Source organism: Poeciliopsis prolifica, unplaced genomic scaffold (assembly GCF_027474105.1).
Source record: "Poeciliopsis prolifica strain line A6 unplaced genomic scaffold, Auburn_PproV2 SCAFFOLD001, whole genome shotgun sequence".
Taxonomy (NCBI): domain Eukaryota; kingdom Metazoa; phylum Chordata; class Actinopteri; order Cyprinodontiformes; family Poeciliidae; genus Poeciliopsis; species Poeciliopsis prolifica.
In genome coordinates this window covers 15168591-15194930 of record NW_026562376.1, presented here as the reverse complement: position 1 = coordinate 15194930, position 26340 = coordinate 15168591, and the positions used below count along the sequence as shown (strand labels likewise).

General features: G+C 38.7%; 1 protein-coding gene across 3 annotated transcripts in view; it reads right to left on the bottom strand.

Annotated features, from left to right (window-relative positions):
* The window catches only part of dusp8a (dual specificity phosphatase 8a), a 47478-nt gene extending 23185 nt beyond the window's left edge, over positions 1-24293 (bottom strand). The window contains exons 1-3 of one of the 3 annotated variants that reach the window (XM_055039668.1): positions 23995-24293; positions 14608-15001; positions 4072-4210 (exon numbers count right to left, since the gene is read on the bottom strand). In XM_055039668.1, coding sequence (XP_054895643.1) covers positions 4072-4210; positions 14608-14844 — 376 coding nt within the window. In that variant the 5' untranslated portion in view covers positions 14845-15001; positions 23995-24293. Of the gene's footprint in view, positions 1-4071; positions 4211-14607; positions 15002-18497; positions 18703-23734; positions 23828-23994 lie in introns of those variants that run through there. The other 2 variants (XM_055039659.1, XM_055039677.1) reach the window with 2 other exon arrangements.
* Positions 24294-26340: the final 2047 nt, after the last annotated feature.

The following is a 26340-nucleotide window of genomic DNA, read 5'->3' as shown; positions in this document are numbered from 1 at the left end:
CTCAGCATTACTGTCAGGTTTTCAGTTCCATGCAGTCTTTTCATGAATCATAGACAAAAGTAAACTTTTTCAATGTTAATGTTGCTCAATATTGGTCCTGTGAAGTAGTGTGTTAGCAAACATCTCAACCGCTGTTCTCAAAGTCATGCAGAACAGAACAATAACCACTGTTATTGGAGAGACCTCATGTATCTTCTTATTTTGCTGTTTGTTTTTATTTGTTTTATTTGCCCAAAGCACAAGAAAATTTATGCTTTGGGCTGTAAACTGTGGTATTCAGGAAAAAATATACATAGATCCTAATCACGAATCAGGATTGGTAAAATGAAGAATTATAAAAACAAAACATAAAAAGTTGTCTTATTATCGTAAATTAGCAAGAGAGGAACAGGAGGATTTAAGTGATTCAACATTATTGCATCTCCTTTGCTCAGATTGGTCGGGTTCACTACACTTTCAAGTTGTAGTTTTTCAAATTAAAAACTAGTCGTTATTAGGATTTGCTAATATTCAGGTAAAAAATGTTTTCCTCCGTGTGGACCACTGACACTTTTATTACTCTGCTGAACTGGTTGTGTTCTTTTCTGACAACACAAACAGTTCTCCATACGAATGTTGATTCTCAACGCGTCTTAGCTCTTTGGATTTTTGACCTCGTGATGCGACGCTGGAGTAATTATTAAAAAAGCCCTGACAGATGGTGATGGGAAAGATTAGAGCAATCTTTCCCATCTCAAAAGATGCACTGCTGCTCATAAACTCTTACACCTTCATTTCCTGCTAAATGACAGATCAGAATCATTACATCTCTCTGTATTTGCTTTTTTTTTTATGTTTCATAATCTGTACCTGGCAAAGTTTTGGTGAATTGCTAAAAAAAAGTGTTTTAAATGTATTGTTTTTTTCTATCATCACTTCTCCTTGTTTTAGGACTCTTTGTTTATTTCATCCGCTGAAACTAGAACATGAGATCCGAATGGCGACATCAAAATGCTTCGCATTGGCCGGACGCACGTCGAGGCTACACAGTTGGTGTTCTTTAACGTACCACCAACTCTGCGCAGTCCGGCAGTGGACAGTGGGAAACATACAAACTTTAGACCCACTGGGGAGGCAGCTGGCCCAAACAAAGTGGAGCGCTCCCCCTTCAGACGCACACACACACGCAAAGACAAAACCCTAAAAAAAGCAAAACTCATCCGCCTAAGGTCCTTGTGGGTGAGATCACTGCTGTGGTAAAAATACAGCTGTCCTGGGAGAGACATGTTTCTCACCAACACTTTCACACAATCAATAAAGCGCTCAAACAAACGCTTAACCCTTGAGCACACTTGGATTTACAAGCACACTGTAACATTTTCCAACTGTCACCACGACCACATCCTGAGCAAATACATATTTCAAACTAATTACACAGCGAGAGTCAAGTCAGACTCGGGATTATTTATTGTTAACAAAAAACCAAAACAAAACAAAACAAAACCCCCAAAGAGATAATCTGGGATGAGGTCACATAACGTCATCCTCACTTGGGAAGTGGTATGTCATTTAAACTGTTGTAATGATGATTATTTATATGGTTATTTTATGAATGGAGACAGACTCGGTAGACATCACTGATTCCATTGGGTTTGATTTGTAACAAATACACATGCTTGGGTTGTGTTTACGGGTTCATCTGCCATCTCTCGGTTTCTGAAATGTATCCTCCTTATAAATAGTGAGCTTCAAATCAATAAAAAGACAGATTCATAATATACAATAACGTAGCCTTGTTGTTGGAAAATGAACTAATCTACTGTTTGTAAGCAGTAAATATAAATAAAGAAAAACCTATGGTAGACAGAGTTAACCACCCAAAGCTATAAGTCTAATAAAATTTCTTCTAATGATGTTGTTTAACCATTTGTCATTTTAATTTTCCTTTAAACTGAATGCTACAGTATAAGCTGTGTGTCGGTGTGTAATGAGTGCATGTGAAGTTAATGATAAACCAATCAGTTATGAACCAATCAGAGGAAATATTAGTGCCATAAATCACAAGCTGAGCGGCAAAGATAAACAAAGAAAGGGTCAGGAAGAACAAAGTATAAGCTAGAGCTTCAGCGACACTTTTTCGCCATTTTGTCACGTATTAGTGGATCATCTGGTGAACTAAAAGCAGGGTTTGAATTTCAGAAGAAAACCAACCCATTATTTGCAAGAACAAAAACTGAAAACTGGCAGAATTTGATTTGTATGGAGACTATAGTTTAGTGCAGACTTCATTTTTTTAAATTAAATGGTTTGGCTTTAATTGGAGATGCACAAAAACATCAGCTGATGACGATTATTGAACTATTTCAGCTTGCGTGGGTCTGACTAGTGACCACTAGGGACTAGGGACTAGTGACCACTAATCGAAATTACCATTAAAACTGTATTTATTTGTTCACATTTTAGCTTTCTGGTTGCCTCTCAGATGCTTTTCTGCAGATACAGCAAGCAGAAAAATGCAGAAAAAGTAAAACAGCCAGAGATCATCAAATGTTCAATGTAGCTGGACCAGGAAGACAATTGAAGACGTCATCACTACATGCAGCAACAACTAGCTTTAAAGTACACACACAAATCAAGATTAAATGCCTACAGACTAACATAAATTTTGAGATAAAATTTATTCACATTTTTAATAAAAAATGTTGGTATGATATTTTGGCATTAAGGCTCTTGAACTAAAATAAAGCAAAATACACTTTCTTTTTAGTCATCAAGCAATAAAGTCTTTAAAAAATATTGTTTCTATTAGTTATTCCTAGCGTTCACAAACCTGCTACATCCTGACTCATAAACATTACTGCAGCACTTTTCCATGTGACGTTACAAAGCAACCTCGCATGTAACAATCTCGTTTTTTTTTTTCTCCTCCAAAGCACTTGCATGCAAACCTACGCATTTTTCATGCACAGATACTGGCTGCTAGCTCCACTGACCCCAATAATACAAGCACCCAAACAAGAGCCGACGCTATTGGCTGGGATTTTTTTTTTTTTTTCTTGGGGACTATTTTCTGCCTTTGTTGTCGTGGAAACAGCAGAGAAGCGGCAGCAGAAATAAAAAAGGTATGACTCTCTTCTTTTTTTACTTCAGGAAGAAAAAAAAAGAGCAAGGATAAGCAGTGGAGATAATGAGGAGGATGTGTGAGTTGCTGACAGGACAACTTCACATATATTTATATATAGGCTTGGACCATTCCTCCCCACCCTCACAAAAAGCAGAGGATACTTTGAGAGCCTGGGGTTCTTTGAGGCAATCCTCAGCAATCATGAATGACTCATGAAAAAAGCACTAATCTCCAAGCAGAAGGAGCAAATTGAGAGGATGAAGAGAATAGGGATGAGGAAACCAGAGCAGAGATTTAGCAAAGCAGTATGTTTCTGCCCATCTCATTTCAAATCCTCCTGACAGAGGCAGATTACACTCTCTTTTCTGCATTGGCACATTTGGGACAAATTCATAAGCCTCGGGTAGCGAGTGTGTGTGTGTGTGTGTGTGTGTTATGCTGTCCCTTAAAAGGCTGCAGCCAACACAATTAGGAGGATATTAAGTCAGAAAGCTTATTAAAGCTAATTATGAGAAGCCTTCTGCGATTAGTGGGTACTATGACAGCATACTAACTGCTTCTAGCAGACCACTAGAAGGATTGAAATAAGCTTTCAGATTCCTGCAGGGATGCTGGGTGAGGAGACGGCTCCAGTGAAGCTTAAACATCAAAACACATCAGACAGGCTTTGCGTTACAAGGTTATGCTGCTTTACTTCATCTTCTCTCTCCTATCTCAGGAAAAACCTGCAAACTTTATACCAGTGAGGCAGCATTTAAAAAAAAAAGAGGAACAACTGGCATAATGTGACATCTGCTGGCTAAACCAAGCAATGACATTGCTGCACCTGTTCAGCAGGAGATGTGTGCACAAAGATGAAGCTTTCTCTGGACAATAAAAGCTTCTTTTCTTTCGCTCACCTCACCATCATCCCACTCATTAAGCATACAACACCCACAAAGAGCAATAGCGCAGATGGTCTTGTTTACCGGTGAGAAGCGAGACTTTGTAGAAGGTGCCCTCCAACTTTCCCATGAGGATGTGCACAAAGCCGTCTTTGGACAGGTGCCCTGCCTCTTTGGAACTCTGGTCGTAAACCACAACTTCCTGCTTCCTGCCCAGCTCCACCTGCATGGAGAATAAACAACACACAAGAGACAAGAGCTTCATTACTCATTGCTGCAACGGAAAATATGATAATGATCCAACAAGGAAGTAAGAGCCTCCAAATATGATGGCAAACTTTTTGTTTTAGTGCAATAGGGAAGTTATAAGTTGACCTGAACTGCTAAATTTTCAGGAATATTCCATGACAGTAAATGATGATAAAAGATTATATATAGTCGATCCTCGTGTTTTGTCATGGTATAACCACAAATTTCAATAAACTTTATTGTAATTATATGACATAGACTGAGATCAAAAGAGCAAATGATTGCAAAATGGAAGGATACCTGGCTTTGGAAATAAAAATCAGCCAAGTGTGAAGTGGGACAAACTATTGCTGGGTTTCAGTCATGTGACCCAGGCGACGCGCAAAATTCAGATGGAGAGCTCGAAGGGGATGTCTCCGGTTCAAAACAAAGAAAAATTGACCAACTACCTTTGAAACAGGAAATAATGTTTATCTTTATCTCCATTGGAACGGTTGGAACAACCGTACAGGACACAGATTTTAGGCATTTTGATGCTGTATCAACAGAAATAAATGGGCTGCATTTACTTCCGGCTCTCCATCTGCATTGGGTGACATCGTCATTTGAAACCCAGCAATTACTTTTGTTCACACTGGGAGAGTGGAAAGAAGAAAGTCATTGAAGAAAGAAAGCCATAACAGGTCAGTTTGCAGATTGGTCACAACCAACACAGCACGCATGTGAAAAATGACTTCTTGGTCAGACGAGACCAAAATTTAACTCTTTTTGTTTGCATGTTAAACTTGATGCACAGCAGACATGGCCATTGGGAAACATGGTAGAAGTAGAAGCATCATGATGTGGGGATGCATTTCTTTAGCAGGGACAGAGAAGCTGGTTAAAGTATATTCATGTATTCCAATGGCCAAGTCAAAGTCCAGACATAAACCCAACAGAATTGATATTAAATGCTCTTCGTCCAGACTGTATGAGTCCAAGCTACAGGGCAGGAAAAAACAGACTGAATGTTTTACTTTTTGCTAGAAGCACATACAATAAGACCATCTACTGCTGTGACAGAAGGAAAATATGGTTTTACAAAATCCTTTCTTTATTCACATCCTTCTTTGCACTGACCTACTGCATGCGATGCAGGAATTATAAATACTTGCAAGGTAATGTGAATGAGCTTTTGGTGCAACTGAACAAAAATACCTCATAAAGCATGGCTTTGTGATCTTATAATCGAAGATAAAAGCAGGGTTACAGGGCTGCATTCTTAGATTGAATGTAAATAAAGCATTCAGTCTAAGAAAGTCACATCTCTAAACTGCTGAGGTTATTTCTTGTTATGTTGTATCAAATCAGTAAATAACAGTTATTAAAAACGGCTGCATGATGGAGAGTTTGGGAATGGAGTGCATCTGCGGCTGATGTCGTACTTTAAAAGGATGAGAGGATAGGCGCGCGGTCTGAAACGTCTCTGTGTTCGTGAGGAAAAGATGGCAGGGTGGATGCTGATGAGCACATGCATGTGACTGCACACAATCCAGCCCCGGCTCTGTTGTTGGTCCCCCCACCCATGTTGTCAGGCAGGATTTGGTCACATGACTGTGAGGCAGTGCCTACTGCAGCTATGAATCACCGCATCATCGAACCACCGCTGGACAAGAAGGAGGAGGGAACACTGCAAGCTTAACGGAGGAAGGGATGAAGAGGGCACGGATGCAGCAGGAGCACAGCAGAGGTGATGGAGATGAGACACATGTAAGACAAGAATGACAAAGTGGAAAACAAAAGAAGAATTTCTGAAGTTTGGACTACATCAGTAATTCGTGGCCATCATCTTTTAAGCACAACTGCACTTTCTTACAACCTGTTATGTGCTTGCTTATGCTAAAAGGTATTTTGCTGATGTGCTCCTCAGTGTGCATGAATACATAATGGGTAGTCACAGCACAGACGTTTGAAGGTAGCTGATTCATACAAAATAATGTTGAACTGTACAGTTCAATAAGGAAATATTCTTCACCTTCAACCAAAATCTAATCCAATACACAAACACTAATGCTGACGTGACAATATTCAGTTCAACCGAGATCTGAAGTCTCTTTTACAAAAAGCAAAGTTATCAGCCATATTAAACATTTCATTTGAAAATTGTTTAAATCGGCACTAAAACAAAATGTAGAGCAAAAGTTTTAATTTTGTTTGCTATATTTTTCCAAAACAAGACATTGTGGATCTTTACTAGATTGGAGATTGAAAATTGGCCACAACAAGCACAGGAAAAAAAAAAAAATCACACCGCCAGTCATACCATTCAGAGAGCGAATATATTTAAACAGTCAAGTAAATTGACTGAGAAATAAATATAATCTTTCACATTTATGCCATGTGCTTATACTTTCTCACTTCATTCCTTAACTTTGTGCACACATTTAATCATTTTTGTACTAACAAGTTCATCTTTGAGAGACTGTTTTTCTTTATTTTATCTTCCATTCACTTTACTAAGCTCAGGTAAGTTTGGCTAATAATCCTAATGCGATCAGATCTATTTGGGGCATCTGATCTCTATGCCGGAGGATTAGAGGTCTTTAACTGTACATACATGTGAAGTGCAATAGAAAACACACACGTATGCACACATGCATGTTCTCTTGCTATGTTTATTAGTTTGACTTGTTGTAATTTTAAGAAAGTAAACATTTTAAGTGGAAATAATAAATAAACCCTGAGCAAGTATTGTGATTTGTTATATAATGTAAGTAAACAATATAGAAACCTAGAATTTTTCTGTGAAATTTGTAAAGTGTCCAGTATATGAAATATTTCTCCCCCCAAATTTGAAGAATGACAGAAAATCCATACACTCCTTTTAGATGCATCATATTTGTGTGAGCTTTCACCAAAAATATACAACGTATCTGTCGGGGCATCCTATGTAGCTCCTATTTATCAGTGTCTGTCTGACAGTACAGACGGCCGGCTGTGATGCATGCTGTCAAGTCTTCTTACAATGACATTAAAAAGCTACACATCCTGCTAAGTGTGGCATGGAAATGGATTTTGGTGCATTGTTAAGAGACCAACGTCCTGAGACAGGGGTTGACTGCAGCAAAGTTACAGATCCCTCGTTCCTCTGCAGTGCTACAGCATCACTGCGAATCACAACGCTGGCCCAACCTGCACAGAACTGACGCATGCCCTCTGCAGAGACTGTAAACAAGGAATGCCTAAGCAAGACAGGGGAAACAACAACAAAGAAAAGGAAGCAATGGCAGGAAGGGGACCTGAAGGAATGCTGAATGCGTAGAGAAAGAAGTGCAGAAAGGACAAAAAGTTGAGTTAGCATACAGGATGCTAGGTTCCTGCAGCATCCAGGCTTCATGTAAAAGGAAATGGAGGCTAGCGTCACAGCAAGAATAAATAAGGAGTGGTCCCATGGGAGAGGTTTTTTCATCTGTTCTTTACCCTTTTCTTATAGACGAAGAGGGTAAAAAAATGAAGACAAATTAAAGAAGTGGGAACTGACCCTGCTTTATGAATGAGCGTGAGGGGAAAAAAAACAACAGGGTTTGAAGCAAGACTAAAGTCAAGGTTTGGCCTTACTGTCAAAGCTCCTCAGTAGGGACAGTCTGTACACACAAACATCATAAAACATGGATGACAGGAAACAAAAAGAAAAAAAACAGTGTAAGAAATGTAGCATCAGAGTAAGAGATTGCACAAGAAAGGGAAACATGATTTTCCCCCCCTGACTTCAGCAGTGCTACTGACCAGAGACAAGGTCAGAGCAGGAGGATGTGTGTGCATGTGTGTGTGTGAGTAGGAGAGAGAGAAAGAGAAAGAATGAGAGGGAGGGAAGAGAAGGAGCTGGTGTGGGACACAATATCAGCACAAACAGTCTAAAAATGGCCCAACATTCCTGATGCACTGGAAAATAAGATGTCTGCAGCATGATCGCTCTTCATTTTATATGCCGCTGACTGGGTCAAATATCAAGACAAAGCCTTTGATAAATCAATTTATCCAGACGTTTTACACGTCCATATTTCTGCAAATTGACTTTACAATGCAAGTGGAAGCTTATGACAAAAAGTAGTTACAAAATTGGGCTTGGAAATATAATTTGAACCTAATCCTTATGCTTGTTGAGGGGGGTCACAGGATGTGTTTGTAGATCTTAAGAAGGCATATATATCACTGTGTTCCCCAGAGTGGGGACACATATCCCTCTGACACCTCTTTTGGCATGAAAGGTGCCAGATAATGCTTTACTGGCTGTCCACTCCTCGAATAACAAGCAAGAACTGTATCTGTTTTCTCAGCGTAAAGTCAAGCTGATTCCCAGGGAGGACTGAACTCCTCCAGGGCTGCACCTCCTCACCTCAGGATGAGATGGTCAAAGCAAAGTTGTAAGGAGTAGGGTATCTAGTTTGAGATGACAGAGTATTATTTTTGCAGGTCTTATGGTCATATTTGCAACTTCAGGTCAATAGAAGTGTGTGTGTGATAAAGAGATCTCAGAAGCCTTAAGAGCAAAGTCTTTTAGCTTTTTGGGTGTCTAATGAACGAGTTCTTCTGGAAGACTCTCCAGGCAAAGGAACTGGTTGGAGACCCTGGGCCAGACCAAAGATTTGCTGGAGGGGTTACATTTATATCTGTTTATTCATGGATACTTCGAGGCATGAATCAGAATGAGCTGTAGAATGTTGCAGAGCAGAGGAATTATGAATACCTTTTACCTTATTAGAAATAATGGATGGATAAATAGAAGAATATGCTGTAACCAAACTTATACTTTACAGATTATTTAGCAATTGCCTTACCACCAACAATCACCTAAATCAGCACCGTTGTTCATGTAAAATATTTCTTCGCTGGAAAATATCAGTACCAATCAACATTTGGGTTCATAAACTTTAATCTGATCTGAACCAAATAAAAATATACCTCGTTCTGACATTAAAGCTCATATAAACAGCCCAGTTAATCAGCAGGATGTGATTTCTCCTTGCATTGCCCCTACAGGTTCACAACCCTGTCCCACATCCTGCTATGTACACCTCAGGCCCATAACTGGCACCAACAGCTGGCACCTTCATATTTAATTTGGAGTTATAAAACCGATGTACTTCTACAATAACCAGGACTAACTGTCCGAAGAAGGACTGAAATAGATATCTGAAGACATACAACAGAGCCCAGAAACTGGAGAAAGTCAATTAATTAGATTTGCTTTAAGGAATGGGGAATGTCAATCCTCAAAAGTCACTAATAGCACAGCATTAGATTGTGTACATATTCGCCGTATGAGCTTGTTCTTGAAAAGAATGTCAAGACGTGTCACGCTCTACTGAGCTTACACTGCAAAGAGCAACTCCACCTAAAAACAAAACAGAGCTGCAGACATGCTTAGTGATGTCTCTTACATGCTGAAAATAAAATCATGACATTCTGAAATGAATGTATTTTGTGTGCTGATATGCAAAAATAAAATATTCGTCTTGCTTTAGGACATCTTGTGATGTTTGTGTTGATGTTAAACAGAGGAGTTGCTAAATCAAACAACCCAGCGTATGACCTCATCAAAGCAAACACACAACATATCTGGTTCTGAAGTAAAAAAATAAAAAAATAAAAAATAAAAAATGTTATATAAATATAAACACGTTCTCAGATATAGAGTCTTTAATAAGGTCAGAGGATATGTGAATGAAACTTTCAGAAAATTTCCCAATGCTTGTCCTCTGGGTGATCCGAGGGGGGAAAAAAATCCACAATATGAGTCAGAGACAAAAAGTTCTCAGTTCTGCTGAATGACACACAAAAGACTCATGTGTTGTCCTTCATTTTGAAACTCTGTGGTGTGGTTACAGGAAGGGTTTGTGTGCAGAACAATGTGATTATGGCAAATGTTTGGTGTTTTCCATTTATTAGTGCCTTGTTCTGTTTAAATAGTAATTAATAGTAAAAAGAAAGTCACTTTAGTTTTCCTTTTGATAATTCTCAATTCTCCAAATTACCCTTGGACTTCCCGCTATGTGTCACAGTTGCCTCCCTTCCCATTTGGGGGGAGGATAAACACAACATATGGTGTGTGTCATCAGTGGAAATGATGGTAATCTTCCTCTTTGTATAAATGCATTACCTGGTCACATGTTATTTCTAAATGTTTAGCAGAGCACATAGTCAATCCAGCTGGTATCAAACCCTCCAGCAGACATATTTCAGGATAATAAGTCGTACTATCTGAATTCCCTGCTTTATGGAAACATAAAGCAGGGAATCTCTCCTCCCTCTGAAAACTTTAACCTCGGGTCAGAGTTAAAGTAATCCACCACATACAGCATTATCTTTTTAAGAACAACTGTTAAAGAAGAAGGCCATATTTTGCCATTGTTTTTTATTTGTTCAAGATAAAGCGGGTTACTGGTTTCCAGGAAGACTCAGACATCCCTCTACCTACAAGATGAGGCTCTCTCTGTGGTATCTGGATGTGTTTCCCAGCCAGAAATATATGTATTTCTCCAAAACTTCTGCTCATCTTGATTATCTTGCAGAGGAGCACAGCCTCTACTGACTGATTTGTGAGTGAACTCATCAGAAACCCTGCATCAAAGATCAGAAACAGTTTCATTATCAGTAAATGTGGGTGAATCTTTATATTTCTTTCCCCTAAAGCTTTATTCCAGCTCTTATTCAATAATCTTTTGGTATGTTTATTATAAATCAATAAGTACTATTATTTAAATAATAAGTGAAACGATTCAATACAAATCTGGAATTTGAATTTTGCATTTAATTAATTATTTTGGGATTGATAAAGTATTCATTAATTGCTTTGGGATAGTTTAGCCTACTGATGGTTTGTAGGGTAAACCATCACATAAGATGCATCAACAACAAAAAAGCTGAATAGTAAGAATTTTTAAGGCTATCTCTAGAACAAAGAGGGAACATTTTATTGTTCAACACTAAAACCGAACTAATTTGTCACTACAGGTAGGTCCACTGCATTCACTCTCCCACTTTGGTACATGCAGGGGAAGAGAAAACCTCTGGTCCATCTGTCAGACTGGCTGGCCGGCTGCCCCATCACAGCAGTAGAGATTATCTTGGCTTAAGGCAAAGAACCAGTCGTCTGACCTCCAGCCTGCTGGAGAAAACCAGAGGAAGCCCCAACCTGCAAACCCTGTGGCGTCCCACTCTACCTGCAGAGGTCCTCAACAACGTTACCTATAGTCTCCAGCTGTCTCTGTCCTACATTAATCGAAGGATTTACTTGAGAAGGCATGTAGAAATATGATGAGACAAGAAGAAGAAAAATAGGACAAAATATGAATAGCTGCATTGGTCAAACACATTCATTCAGTTCAGTTAACTTAAGAATCAAGAGCATCTATGAAAGAGGGTGAGCGCAGCGCCTTAGGGGAAGCAGGCTATTAGTTCTCAATGGGATGTGAGGCGAGAGGCGGCCAGGCAGGAGGCGGAGGCTGCTGCCCATCCTTGAATACACTGAATGCAGGTCTCCTGCTTCCTGCATTCACTTCCTGAACAAAGAGCCACAATGGTGTCCTTTGCTGTCTTGGGTGGCTGAGGCTGCTCCTGGCGATGTTCGGAGGGTAAGCGAGGATCATGTGTGTGTATATGTGTGTGTGCTTGTGTACGAGGGGTTAGCTGGCTCCTACGACACACAGCTAGCCTGCACGTGCCCAACCTGTGGCCTGCCACTGGACAAACAAAGAGATGATGTCATGCTCAGCCAATAACAAAAGAGTGTGGGTCTGTCAGTCCCGCCCTTCTCACCCGGCTGGTTCCAGCCTTATCCAGCTTTAGCATTAATCACAAGCCTTATCCTCTTTACTGGGGGTGGAGTGGTGGGGAATGGTTAATAACAAACCAGACATGGGGCAACTGCAGACAGGGAGAGGAAATAAGCTGTAAAGGAATGGGTCAGTGTTGAGAGGCCGTCGGCTATAACTGAAAGAGACAGGCAGAGCTGTCATGCGACTGAAAGTGAGAGAAAGGAGGAAGCATGGCTCCGTGGGGTGCCACAGTGTGACATCTGCTGAGCACACTGCCTCACACAGAGATGAACTCAGTAGACTCAAGTTGGCAACAGAGAAATGAAACTTAAACTGACTGAATTCAAAACATATCCGACGTCACACCTCTGCAGCTGCAGAGAGTTTAACTCCTTCGGGGCTGGCTCTTTGTTATTGCTTTCCCATGCATATTGCATCGAGACATACATGTTCGCAAGCCAAAAAAGCAAAATTATCAGAGAAGAATCTGTTGGTGGAGATGAGTCAAACCCTCTGAGCTGCAGGATTTTCCGTCTGCCCTTCAGGGCAAAGACAAACTAACTGAGGCAGAACACAAGCAGCTGCAGAAACTCAAACCATTCTGGGTGAAATAACATAAAATATATTGACTGTCTTCAAGTGAAGATTCTCTATTGTTTTTTCTTCAATTGTACATTTTGATGTCACTGAGATTGTACACAGGAGCTGTGATATGTTGCATAAACTCATAGTGGATATGGCTATCTTAGAAATTTGGGACTTTGACAGACTCATTTGAACTTTTTTTCTGGGATGGAGTAAATATCCAAATAAACAACTTCAATTGCTTTAGAAAAAATAAAATTGAAGAAAAAAAGTTTAAATTCATGGTGGATATTTTTCCTGTACACACAACATTGAGGCGCATCTTGCTAATGTTTGGATAAATATTTCTTAAGAAGTTGCAGAATAACCCACGCTCCTTTTGACACCATCAGCAACACCAGGCTGACTGGGAGTGGAAGTGAAGGTTAAAACAATTAACATTTCCACTAATACCGTCTGGCTATTTGACCTTTACTCATTTAGACAGTCAAGCATTCAAGCTGTGAATCAGACACAAGTCTGTCTTCCAGCCACGAATCTATAACACAAAGACACAATCTATGGACCATGTTATGATTATGTTTTACACAACCAAACTGGCAACACCAGTGTAACACAACACAAACAACAACTGGACTTTATGTCATTCTGTGCGACACTTACTAGCCTAGTTTACATCATTGGGTGTAACAAGCTTAAATAGTTAAAAATAACACAAGGAACCAGGAAGAACACGTTCTGAATTTGCCTTCAGGTGCATGTCGTCATGTTCACTGAGTCATGTAAAGCCGTAGTGAAATCCCTGCAAACACAAACGATACGGAGAGAACAAACAAGTTTCCCAAACTGTCTGTAAGACTTCCCCTCTCAAGCATCGTTTGGTTTCACACAAAGACTAAAATACAAGCGTAGGCACAGCACAGGTGGACAAGCCATGGAAGAAAAAAAACTTTCGTATTCAGAGGAAGAAGTCATGGAAAACAAGAGGATTTGATTTCAGGGAAACCAATAAGCAATAAACATATAATAAGCCCATCTGCCAAATATGGCGTTCCCACCAGCTCCCAACCTAAGAATGTGATGCAGGCTTGCAGAGAGGACTCAGATCCCGATTCCTACTTTGATTCAAAAAGCTGGCAGAGCTGCTTTTGAGTGAGTCTAGTTTAGCGACATTTCAAGAACCTCTAATTTAAGAAACCTTGCAGTTAGTGCAGATAAATATATTTGACGACAAGCACATCTTGACCTACAAACAGCACATTCCCCCTGCATGCTCTCTGCTTCTGTATATTTGAACTACATTGTTTTTGCCATTGTTTATGTCCTAAAACTGGTTGCTACAACACAAAAACTGAAAAGAAAATCCAGTTGAAATCCAATTTTCCAGGTCAATAAACTGTTAAAGAAAAGTTAGCTTTTGCATAGTGATTCCACAAAACAGATGTTTTAATGCATAAGTGAGGATTGTAATTTCTTCATTCTTTTTCACAGAAAAAGAATGTGCTGCAAATTTCTTTAAGTTTGCATGTGTTGTAGTCCTTTGAAGAAAAAAATAACATCAATCAAAAATATAAGAAAAAAAATGAAATTTGGTATCTGCCTGGAAAAGGTTGATTGCCACATCTCTAAATTTGACTTATGGTGGTTTAAATGAGACAAACATATTCCACTCACGTATTACTGTGTTGAAATTTGACATTTTGTTTTACTTCATCTCAGTTATTAATAGCTTCATGGGAAGTAAAAATGAGAAAATATTCCCTTTTAGCAAACAACAACACAAAGATATCAGCACCACAATGTAGCTTCTCTAAATTGCTAACAGCAGGAAGTAGAGGGAAACCACATTTCTGGATCCATCCACCAGCATCTCTAAATCTCAGCTGCCTCACCCTCATCTACAAGCTTCAACTTGCCATGAATATTGTCAACTCATTTGCCAAGAAGGTTCCTAATCTGTGGCATCAGCTGCTGTGCAGCTTTAACTCACCTTCAGTTTGCCGTTGGGCTGCAGCAGCTCGGTGACAGAGACCTTGTCCTGCTGCAGTCGCCTCTTCACCAGCTTGGAGTAGCAGACATTGACCGCACCTTGCACGTGTGACGCGTTGTACTCAGAAAAGGTCCTGCTGTCGATCACCAGCAGGCGCCCCGTCCCTCTCTGAATGAGGCTCGCCAGGCGCTTGATGTCCATGGCGCTCCGCTTGTTGGGACCTTTCTCCCCTGCCATGATGTAAGGAAGGGCTGAGTGGTTGTGAGGGGTAAGAAAGAAAGAATAAAAGGAAGAGGGGGAGGCTTGAGGGGGAAGATGGAGGAAAAGATGGGGAATGGGAGAGATCAGTGGAGTGGGGCTACCACTGGAGCAAGCGCCAAGAGATCCATGGTGCCTATGAAAGAGAAAATAAAGATAAAATGTAATAAACAACATATATTTAATCTGGAGCAATTACTGATGAACAGTCAGTTAAAAGAAGAGAATCAACTGAGAATCATAAAAATTGCAGGTCAGGCCTCATTTTGAACTTCTGGTGTGCCAACATTAAACAAACAGCTCCAAAGTGACAATGATGTCTCTTTTATGCATACATCTCAATGTTCATGGGAAAATAATGAACTATTTTTATAGACTTTGTATCATCTTTTATTAGCACACTTTGAGCCTCTCACTTATAAAAATAACCATAATGCTAAACATGAACACAAATTATTTAAAGACTTAAAAGCCAACAAGATCACTTTTCAGTGCCGGGATATGAAGAAACATCATGCTTCAAAATAATAAAAGAAAGAAGCCACAACCTTAATTTAGACTTTCACAACAATGAAACACAGGTGTGTGTTAAATGTGTGTGTGAGAGTTTGGTGGCTGTTGATCCCAGATCTCCTCAGCAGCAGCTCATGAAACAGGAAACTGAGAGTGTGAGTTAAATAAAGCCGGGGGAATTCAGAGAGCAGGTCTGGACACAGGCAAATGACCTGTGTGACATCCTCTGATAGTGTGCGTTGTGTGTGTGTGTGTGTGTCAGACAAACATCCATAAACTTGATAAACTGCCTCCTCTTATTCATCATGTCCAATCACTCCAAACTCCTCTCAGCTCACTTCCACCATCACACTCACAAATTTAACATGAGACATGCAATCATTGATCATGTTTGGATTTGTATGATTAACAGCGTGGAAAACAGTACATGCGTTAGGGTCATAAGGACACCAAAATGTGATTTGCTTAGGTCAATATTGGGATGAGAAAAACACCTGACGCTTTGGATGATGTCTCCAGTCAACCAATGGTGGTGCGACAAGCGAGAGGGTCAGAATGTGAATGGTGCTGCGTTGTTTTATTTATCTACACGCACATGGTGTGATGAAAAATTGATGAGCTCAGTTTCATTTACCCCAAAGCCTAAATGGGGCTTTAAAAGTGAGAGTGGAGGAGACAAAGTTGTAGAAACAGAAAGGGAATGGTAAGGAGATAAACATAAGCTCCTCGTTATTTAACCGAGGACTTTAGAAAAAAAACAACTTTACGTCATGCTTTTAGTGATAAAAGGAGACACAAATGGTAAGTGAGAAAGGGAAAAACAACAAACCAACGATTATGGCTTCTAATTGGCTACAACATATGAAAATATTCAGACAAAACCTTCTCTGTAATCTCTAACATCGATTCAGGAGAAAGACCTCTAACAACGTCAGCATGTGTGAAAAAAGGGACAAATAAGTTAAAGAGAAATCTGAGTTAAAATATACTGAAAATAAAATCATTCAAAACCCTTCATGCTGTTACCTTAATGTACAGTGCTTGGTAAAACATTCATAACCGTATTCAAATGTGCAGTTTGTTCACATTTTCATTCCTTCTTTATCCTAAAATAAAATTCAGTGCAACCTATCACTCAGAAATGCCCCAACATGGAACCCAGTTAAGAGTTTGTGAAGGGTTATAAATAGGTCATAACGCTGTAAAACACGACGTAAAGCTTTAAATATTTCACAGAGCACCGTTCAAGCTGCAACCCAAACAACTGTAAACATACCCACCCCACTGCTGTTCACCCAAGCTGCCAAGTTGGACAAATAGAGGCTTAATCAGAGAAGCATCCAGGATGCCATTGGGAGCTCTAGATGAGCTGCTGAAAGCTACACCTCAGGTGCTGAAAGGACAATGATTAGCTGTGCCAAACAGCCTGGTCTTTGATAAAGAAGAACAAAGCCAGAGAAACGTGAAGAATATGCTACAAACATGAGACCCAAATTTTTTGCACAGAAAGCCAAGATGTTCGTCAACATCTGTCTTAAAAAGGTTTTGCACATGAGCAGGCCAAACACCACCAATATCAACCTTCTGGAACAAAATAAGACACCACTGCAAAATTACTAGTTCTCTTTTTTTATATTTTGAGTAAAATGAACATTGTTCTATTGATCTACTAATAACATGTCTCCAAAATTCAATTGAAATATTTAGTATTTATTTGCAGAAAATGAGAAATGGTCAAAATAACAAAAAAGATGCAATACTTTCAGACCTCAAATAATAAAAAGAAAACAAGTTGATATACATTTAGAAACAACAATACTAATGTTTTAACTCAGGAAGAATTCAGAAATCAGTATAGAGTGGAATAACCACGAGGTTTTCAGTGGGGTTCAGTGCAGTGGTCTCTTAATTTTTTCCAGATCTGTACATGGATGGACCTGCCACCTCATAGCAGAGGCAGAAATCAGGAAGAAAAGATGGTACTGGGTAGGGCACACCCAAGACAAACAGCATTAAATATCACAGGCAGTTGAAGGAAAAGAGAGGAGGTCCAAGAAACATCTGGAGACAAGACATCCAAAATATCGGCTGCACCAGGAGCCAACTAGAACTTCTATCTAGTTGATGCCCCATCAAATAGGTAGAATGTCTACTTGATGTCCATTAAATCTAGCTATGGTGGGGAGTGCAGGGCAAAAATGACAAAAATACAATTTGCAGTGGACACCTGAAAACATACCATAAAAATGGTGAAACACTGCTGTGGCAGCACCATGCTGGGGATTTTCTTCTTGGGTTTATTGGGGGAAGGATAGGGCAATGCACAGGGGGAATCTTAGAAGCAAAAGACCTGCTGCTGAGGTTCAGTTTTCAGAAGGAACCACCCTATGCATCCATCCAGAGCTCCAATGTAGTTATGTGGACCATTCATGTGTTAGAATTGCAGTGAAAATCACATCTACAGAAACAGCTCAATACCAATGCACACAATCCTTTTCAGATTTCAAAGGAAAAAAAACTGTGATAACCATTAAACTTAGTCTAGCACATGAAAATCCAATAAAATATTTTAAGGTGAAGAAATATGGAAAAAAAAATCAGATATGAATGCTTTTCCAAGGAACTGTGACACATCATGATTGTGGTTAGAGTCATCTATTTGATGTGACAATGGATGTCACAGCACTGTACTTAATGACAAAATAATGATCTGCCATTAAGGTTTATGTCTGGGACCGAATGATGATCGTACATGTACGTGTTGCAGCTGCCTGGAGAAATGCCTGACTCTAGAGAAAACAGACACGACAAGATATGTAGACAGTTACGCTGCATGGGAAACACAGCAAAACTATTTGTGGATCAGCTGCAGAACAGTACGTGATACTAACATATATAATAATACAACTGAAATAGGACTGTCTATATTAGCTGAAGGTAAAAGAAAAGGACAAAATTCAAAACAACTGATGAATCAACATCAACATGAATATTAGGCACCAAATTTGTTTTAATTTTAACGTAAAGCAAATAGTGTGCATTCGAAAGCCCAACTGCAATGCCAACATCTATCAGACACAGATCCTGCACCTTACAGCCATCACCTGTTATATTCATACCTTCTGTAGCAGGCAGACCTTCAGCCGAGCAGCTAACAGCACAGCTCCCTAGGTTGGGAATCTTTTTTCCCTGTTTTCCAGTCTCCCTGCTGCTGAGGACAGCATCTGACTCTGCATATGTCTAATGGCGACTGCTCTCCCTCCCACCCAGACTCTTGTCCATTTTTTCCTCTCAGAATCCCTCCTTCCTTTTCTATCACTCTTTCTTCTTCTTGTGCAGTGGATGGCAGTAGGGAGGGGGAGGAGTGTTCAAGGTTTTTTTTTTTTACATGTGTGATAGTTAGAGACTGAAGCACTGCATCTTTCGAGACAATTGTCCCGCATGCAGAGTCAAACAGAGTGAAAAAGAGATTGCTTGAAGACAGGGAGGGAAACGGGACAATGAGGGAGGGATCACAACCCTCATCGTGCTGACTCAACCTAACAACCCTCAATTGTGTTTCTCCCTTTTATGTTTGTGGGCTCTAAAATAAAGAAATATTAATATTATTCTCACACCACTGTAGCCTGGGGTTTGCTCCGAGGCTGTGGCTGAACAGGAGAAAGCAAGGGAGGAGGAAAAGCAGCTAGTCAGACATTGGAGATTTTGTCGTTCACATAGAAACAGCCAAACTGGGATGATGGAAGAATAGGGAGAGCGATGCTTATCAGATGATCCTGCTGCGGATGTCGGGTAAGAATACAGAAATTGGTTAAAAAAGAAGTTTGAAAAGAAAGAGATGAAGATGAACGTCGTATTAGGAAATCAAATGATTACAACACTGCAGAAATTGTGTCAAATTCACATTATCCTGTCTCTCTTAAACGCCACTGCTTTGCTTCCAGCAGTCTCTGTGACCTTTAGTCCCTTTGGCGCTGTCATTTGTGTGAGGTGTGGTCAGCTACTGCAGTGACACCTCATCAAGCAAGCTCTGTAGTGTACAAATCTTAAACTACGCAAAAAATCACTCAATATCTACTGAAATCAATCTGAAGGGTCATTTCTTTATCTTCCCAAAAAAGCAATCCCTTCACACACAGAAAAAGGAAAATGAGGGACTTCCATCTGCTTAAGGATTAAAGATTTACTAAAACTCAACACAAAGGTTGATCAACAATTCAAGTAAGACAAAGATTAATGAAAGAATAATACTGTAATTAAACCTACTCAAAATGATCAAAGTGTGCAAAGAACCACACAATAAACATAAGGTGCTACATAAAGAATTTTGTTTTCTTGTCACATTTTACAGTTTTATGTTCCTATGAAATTTCAGAATGGAATATTCTGAATATTATCTACTTTAATTTAAAAACACCACAAGTTTGTCAGTATCTCAGAGGCCCAATGAAAAGTGGCTTATAGTCTAATACTGATTTGAAGGAAAATATTGTACATATCAAATGATCAATATTATTGGCTATTCATAAATTAATTCAGAATTTTATTCATATGAACAGAACACAATTAACAAAATCGTATGATTTTCCTCCACAAGACGAGTTTACTTTGACTCTGTCTGTGAGTTTATTTAAAGGGGAGCTGCAGAAAAGCTACTTTTTAAGCTCAAAGTTCAAATCCAAAGAATACAAAACTGAAAACAGATATTGCATTAACATTATGTTACAGGAAAAGATTAGCTTGATATTCTGTCAGAGTGATAAAAAACATTTCTCATTTTCTACAGCTACATAAAGTTATTATGAGAGATATTTGGAGGTTTCATTTCCTCCAGATTTGAGATTGAGATTTTGTTAAGATTTTTGTGAGAAAAAAAGAGACCTGACCAATATTTTTATGAGCCTGACCCAAATTTGCATTTGGCTGCAGTCTAGTAATACACAAAAACATCTGAGAGCATTTCTACATAAACAAGAAAGTAACAAATCATCCTGGTACATTCATACAAAACTCTTTCTTAATAGACTCCATAGAAAAATGTTCTTCAGAAATTTTAATATTGTTATGAGCAGTATTCCTGCACATTTCCCAGTTAAAACTTCAATGTCTATCCAGAATATTTTGATTCTTTCTCATTCAATAACATTCTGGAAATCTAAGTATTTCCCTAGTTTAGAGATGCTCTTGATTTGGTAGAGGGAAAAATTAAAAACTGTCATTTCACAGTTTTAGGGTTTGTTTTTTGTATTTTTGCTTCTGTAAAAGCTTGGAATGACTCGTTAAAGTTAGATGTGGAATCTGGACAGGAATATCTTATGCTAAAGATTCTTTAAAGACCATTTTGTGATCTTTAGTACCTCAAATCTGTTCTTCATAACTTAACTTATAAATATTTGTCAGAAAGCACTTTGTTACTGTGATTTTTATGAATGTAGATTTTTTAAATCTTCAAGACATAGGATAAAGTGTGGAAACTTTTGTTCCCCCCTTTTATACACAATTTCTTTTTCTACCCATCCTGGAAAAGCATAAAAGCAAATTTTATGCTTTTCCAGACTTTCCCCAAGACTGTGAAGAAACTTTCAAACAAATGTTGTCATATGTTGTCATGTTATGGCAACAGTTGAAAGGCATGACCAACGAGGTGCCTGTTTTTGGTTAACATTATCCTCTCTGTAGCCAAAATACTCCCACACAACCAACAGTGCTGTTCTTTGTGTGATATATTACTTATTACTGATTTTTTTCTACATGTTCTTCATTCTTTGTAAAGTGTGGAAACAAAGGCTTATGTCACTCAAGATGGTTTGGTAAAAAAAGTTGTTTTTAAACCAAAATCCATTGATGAGAACATATTAGGCATCTTGAATGTGCATTGCCAAAGCATATTAGCGTTATTTAACACCATATCTATGCATAATCAATAGAAACAATCGAAATATATGGAGTCGCAGAGTGTGGTGGGTTCAGGGATGACTGCAGACATTTAATTGCCTGAAGAGAAAATAATAAGGAAATGGAAAAACACGTTTCTCTTCTTGTGAGGTCAAATAAAATCATCAGATGACTTTACAGCGGCTCTCTTTACAAGCAGCAATAAAACTGATTACGGATTTACACTGTGTGAAACACATCAGTAGAAAGGTGGATGAGAAAGTAAGCTAATATTTGTCTAGTTGACGTAGGAACTTACAGGGGGGGCGATTGTTAAACAAAACCATGACTGAAGCATGTTGGACTGGCTCAATAAAGTCATATCAGAAATGATGAAGCAAGGCAAACACAAAAGGGGTAACTGGAGGCCAACCAGAGGTGATGTAATACTATACAGGTTATTCATTAACTCCAAGTATACGTCATCTGTGTCCAAAGCCTTGGATCTGCTGATAAAAGACCACACTTGTAGAGTCGCACAATGACAGACCTGACTTGTTTGTTTAGACTGCAAACAATGACATCATGAGAGCATTTCATGGCCTCCAAGGCTCTGTCATGGAATCAAATCTGTGTTAGCAAGCTGTTTCTCTTTTGAGAGAATGTAGGCCTATCATTTACACTTTCAAAGGAGTTACTATAACAATGCACGGTGCACCTATTCAACCCACTAACACTGACCTCCTTGCTGCTGTGCATGCAGTGATAAGAGTAAAGACATTGCTAAATTATTGCAACTTTTGCAACAATTTTACAGTTTTGACAGTAAGTTTATAATAACACAACATGCTTGCGAGAAAGATCTATTCCATCTCGTTTCATTAAAAGTTTTTTGCAATCTTGAATTAATGACTGTTAAAAGCTCACAGCAGGTGCTAAAATAATATCGGTTACAATAGAGAAAGGAGCAAAAAACTTTCATAAAGTCAAATTTAAGTTAATTAAAAAAAAAACATTAATCTGCCAGACTGCATCATCATTTTCTGTAGATAAAATGTATCTTTACACCCAAAACAGAAAGCAACACAAATTAATAAATAAATGATTTTAAAAAATAAATTGTTACTAAATTATAACAATTTTTCATGATATTTTGCATATCATGTTATCTTCAGATGAATTTGGTAATTAATAATAATTCTTCACAAGTGGAAAGCTCAAGAGAATTAATACAAGTAAGCAAGTAAAGAAAGAAATAAAGTAATGCATTTAAATTATAGAAACACATTGTAATCTTTGGTACATAACCTCGGACAACAGGTCCATCTTAACTTTAAATCAGTAATAACTTATAAACTGTTTTCTTGGAAATGAGAGTGGAAGAAAACTTTTAAACCCCAAATTTAAAATCGAGTAATATTGAAATGTATAAATATATATATATATATATATATATATATATATATATATATATATATATCAACAAAAATATTCAAAATTTCATGACATTTCTTACTTTTATGTGGATAAAATCAAAATAAATATTACAGTTTGAAAAAGTCGGGGGAAACAGAGGAAAAAAACCTAGTAACTTCCTAATATATTTTGTTATTTGATGTAATTATATGAATGATAAAGTCTTACATCCGGAATTCCTGATACTATGTCTATTTGTACTGGAGCATTGTGCAGCAAATGTAAACAAAACGCATTAGAAAAAGCCTTTAGAAAAGAGGAGTCTCCTTTGATCAACTACCAGTGGTGAATGCTTGCTGCTGCCACAGTGATCATGTAATTTAGAAAAAATCAATTCCTGGCTGGTCCTGCTGGCGGAGATCATCGCCGTGATGATGTAAACAACAAATTCACATATAAAGCCCTCTGGTGTCCTCTGATCAATACTCTCCCAGTGAGGTTAGCAGGAAACAGCAGGGTCATATAACAAAACCAGGACAACCCCCAGACTTCAACATGACAACTATTACGACATGAATACTGATACAGACGATTCCCGGCTAAGACTTGACACTAAGTCTCCACACCATGTAATCTGATGAACACAAATATGGGAAACGGCTCTAAAGGAACAGATTGCTCTAGATAGAGTCAACAATAGAGGGTTGGGGCGCACAAAGACTGTCTGTGTGGCAGCGTTAATAACAGTGATGGAGGGTGTGCGGTCATAGCGCTCTATAATAAACCGACCTATATTAGAGAGAGAGAGTAAATAATGCGTGAAAGGCTATTTTCTTTGCGCAGCTGGATTAAATTGTCATTAGAGGCAAGGTGCGCGGTCACCAGTAGGTTGAAAGGTTGCCGTGTGTCAATGGGAAGCCTGCCGTTGTTCTGTTATGACGCGGAGAAATGTCCGCGTGCGACAATTCACCGCTCCATTGATGACGAGAAGCAGCTCGCACAATTCAAAATCAACGAAGAAAACAAAATCAACGCACAATTCAAAATCAACGAAGAAAGTACGTACCTTATGTTGATCAAAGGGTTCAACTACAGAGGGTTCATCACGGGACAAGAATCGATAACCTGAACCTGGACGGATTTAATTCCCATAATAAGACGTGCGCGCACATGACGGATCGGAATGGAGAGGGGGGGTGAAGGGGGGAGATAGGGTACGCGCTTCACGGAGTCACTGCAGCAGCAGCCGTGAGCCAAAGCAGCCGCTGCTAATGTCATAAAAAGCAACCCACTAATACTAAAACACACACGCGCGCGAACACTCACCTCGACCTCCACGCGTTCTCTGTGTGTTATTGAGCTGGCTTCCATGGGTCAGGGGTCAACCGCGGCGTCTTCATGGGTGTTTACCTGGCGGTGTTGTCGTGGGAGTTACAGTAGCCCCACACAGCTGACAGGCAGAGGAGGGTGACAGCGCCAGGAACTAAAACCCGGGCTGACGGAGCGTCAGACGTCTCCTTCAGACCAGGAGCAGAGTGCGGAAGGTGGCAGGTCAAAGACCAGCTACGGGCTAAAGCGGTTAATGTGTATGTGTACGTTCAGGAGGAGGACGGGGTTCAGGTGCACTTTAGCACTTTCATGAACTAAAGCGATGAGGTCATGGTTCATGAGGGAGAGGAGTGGAAAAAACAGAAAAAGCATTAGTTGACGTCACCTCCAGCCAATCAGCGCCGGTGGTTTGGGGTTAGCGTGACGTCAGCTCCTGGCTCATGGATTAAAGGGACTATTCCGTCTTTTTTTCTGTTACTTAAATCAGACCTCATAAATTTTAACAGAAGAGACACAATTGCAATTTCGTTCGCGATGTAATTATTATGTCTTTGCAGCATTGACATATAAATATCTTTAAATTCAGCCTCAAACATTTCTAGACCCCACACAGTCGTGTTTGTAATCTTCTTGCCCTCATTCTGCCCATCTAATTACAAAGTGTCAAATTCCAATACATTGCTAAGTTGCAATTAAAATGTATGTGTTTGTAGTAATTAAATTCAAAAAAAAAAAAAGACAAATGCATGAAGTTACATTGTTAAATGTAGTTTAGCAAACTAAATTAGTCTCATGTATTGATTACAATTATATATAGATAATTGTAGGTATAGATGCATATTTATCTAATTATTTTTTCAACATATTTTAGCTCTCAATACACCTTTCCGGAAAAAAAAATAAAGTCACTTATCAAAAAACTAAAAAAACAGTATCTGGCAATAATTAATACAACTTGATGAATATTGCAGATGGAGAGACATTTTAGAAACATTTTAGGAAGAAAACTGTGAAAGTCTTTTTGCAGAAACATAACAGAAATCACAAACTGTGTTACAAAGGTTGTCATAGCAGAATAATATAATCCTTTGAGGAGTCACTTGCCTCAGTCTATTGTCGTCCAATAGCATTGAAAATGTCCATGTTTATATTTTGACAGATAAATATAGTTTTTTAAAGAATGTATTGTTTGGCTTAATGAACCTTTGTTTGGTGATAGATTACTTGGTTGAGGTTGGACAGACTAAATGAATGACTTAACGAATATTAATCCCAGAGGGAATATGCAAGATTCTAAATAAGAATCTGCTGCAGGCAAATGCAAGTCAGACTCAGTGGGGACACATAAATAATCTTTTAAGTAGGCCAACAAAAATTGATCTCCACTTCTGATGCCATCTTCAATATTATCGATACTACCAGTCATCCTTGGAATACAGCAATATATAGCAATTAAATAACTTGTTTTAGTTTTGTGGCGGCCATATAACTGGGTAGAAACCCATTTACCCGCATCAAGAACCACTAGTGAACCCAGTTCTTTTCATCAAAACAACACAAAAAGACACTTTTTCAAAGAGTTTCACAAGCACTGAAACTGTAACTTAGGATCTATGTTTATCATGTTTTTCTTAATGGTGGTACTTGTTTAAATGGCACTCTGTTCAAGTCACCTGCTTCTTCTTCTTTTTAGATAAACCCAAATACACAATTACTTAAGTTCTTTCTGGAAAATTATAATAGAAAAAAGCCTTTATTTTATGCAATGTATCTAAACTCTAAAACCTAAAATACCAATATGAGATTTAACTGATGTAAGTCAGTGGTTTTTCAACCTTTTATATAACAAGTACCACCTCAGGACCAACTCTTTTAAAAATAACCCAGTGTTGGCAGACAATACAGAAACAGCACTTTGGGTTTTTTCAATTCTTTATATTCTGTAAAAAAAAAAAAAAAAAAGAAAAGGAATTAAATTTAGTATAAGTTTCTCTTCAATAAATCAGTTCATAAACTTAGAGAGTGACAAAAAAAAGCATGAAAAAGGAAATAAAATACTTTGACAGCACTTTGTCTGGACAGGGAAACAATAAGTGACGGTCATCTGTTTCAAAACAATTATCCAAAGATTAAATTAAATTAGATGTAACGTTTTTTTTTTCTCTGCTCCTCTATGACTTTTATCAGCGAGCCAAGGTGAGCAATTCCTGACATCTAGTGGCCACGTTGTGAAATCACAACGTGAGTCGGACTTCAACAGCATGCTCTCTCATAGGGAGGCGGAAGAGACCAAACTAACGCGAGCCCAGAGTGTGTGCACTATGAAAGAGACGCCAAGAGCAA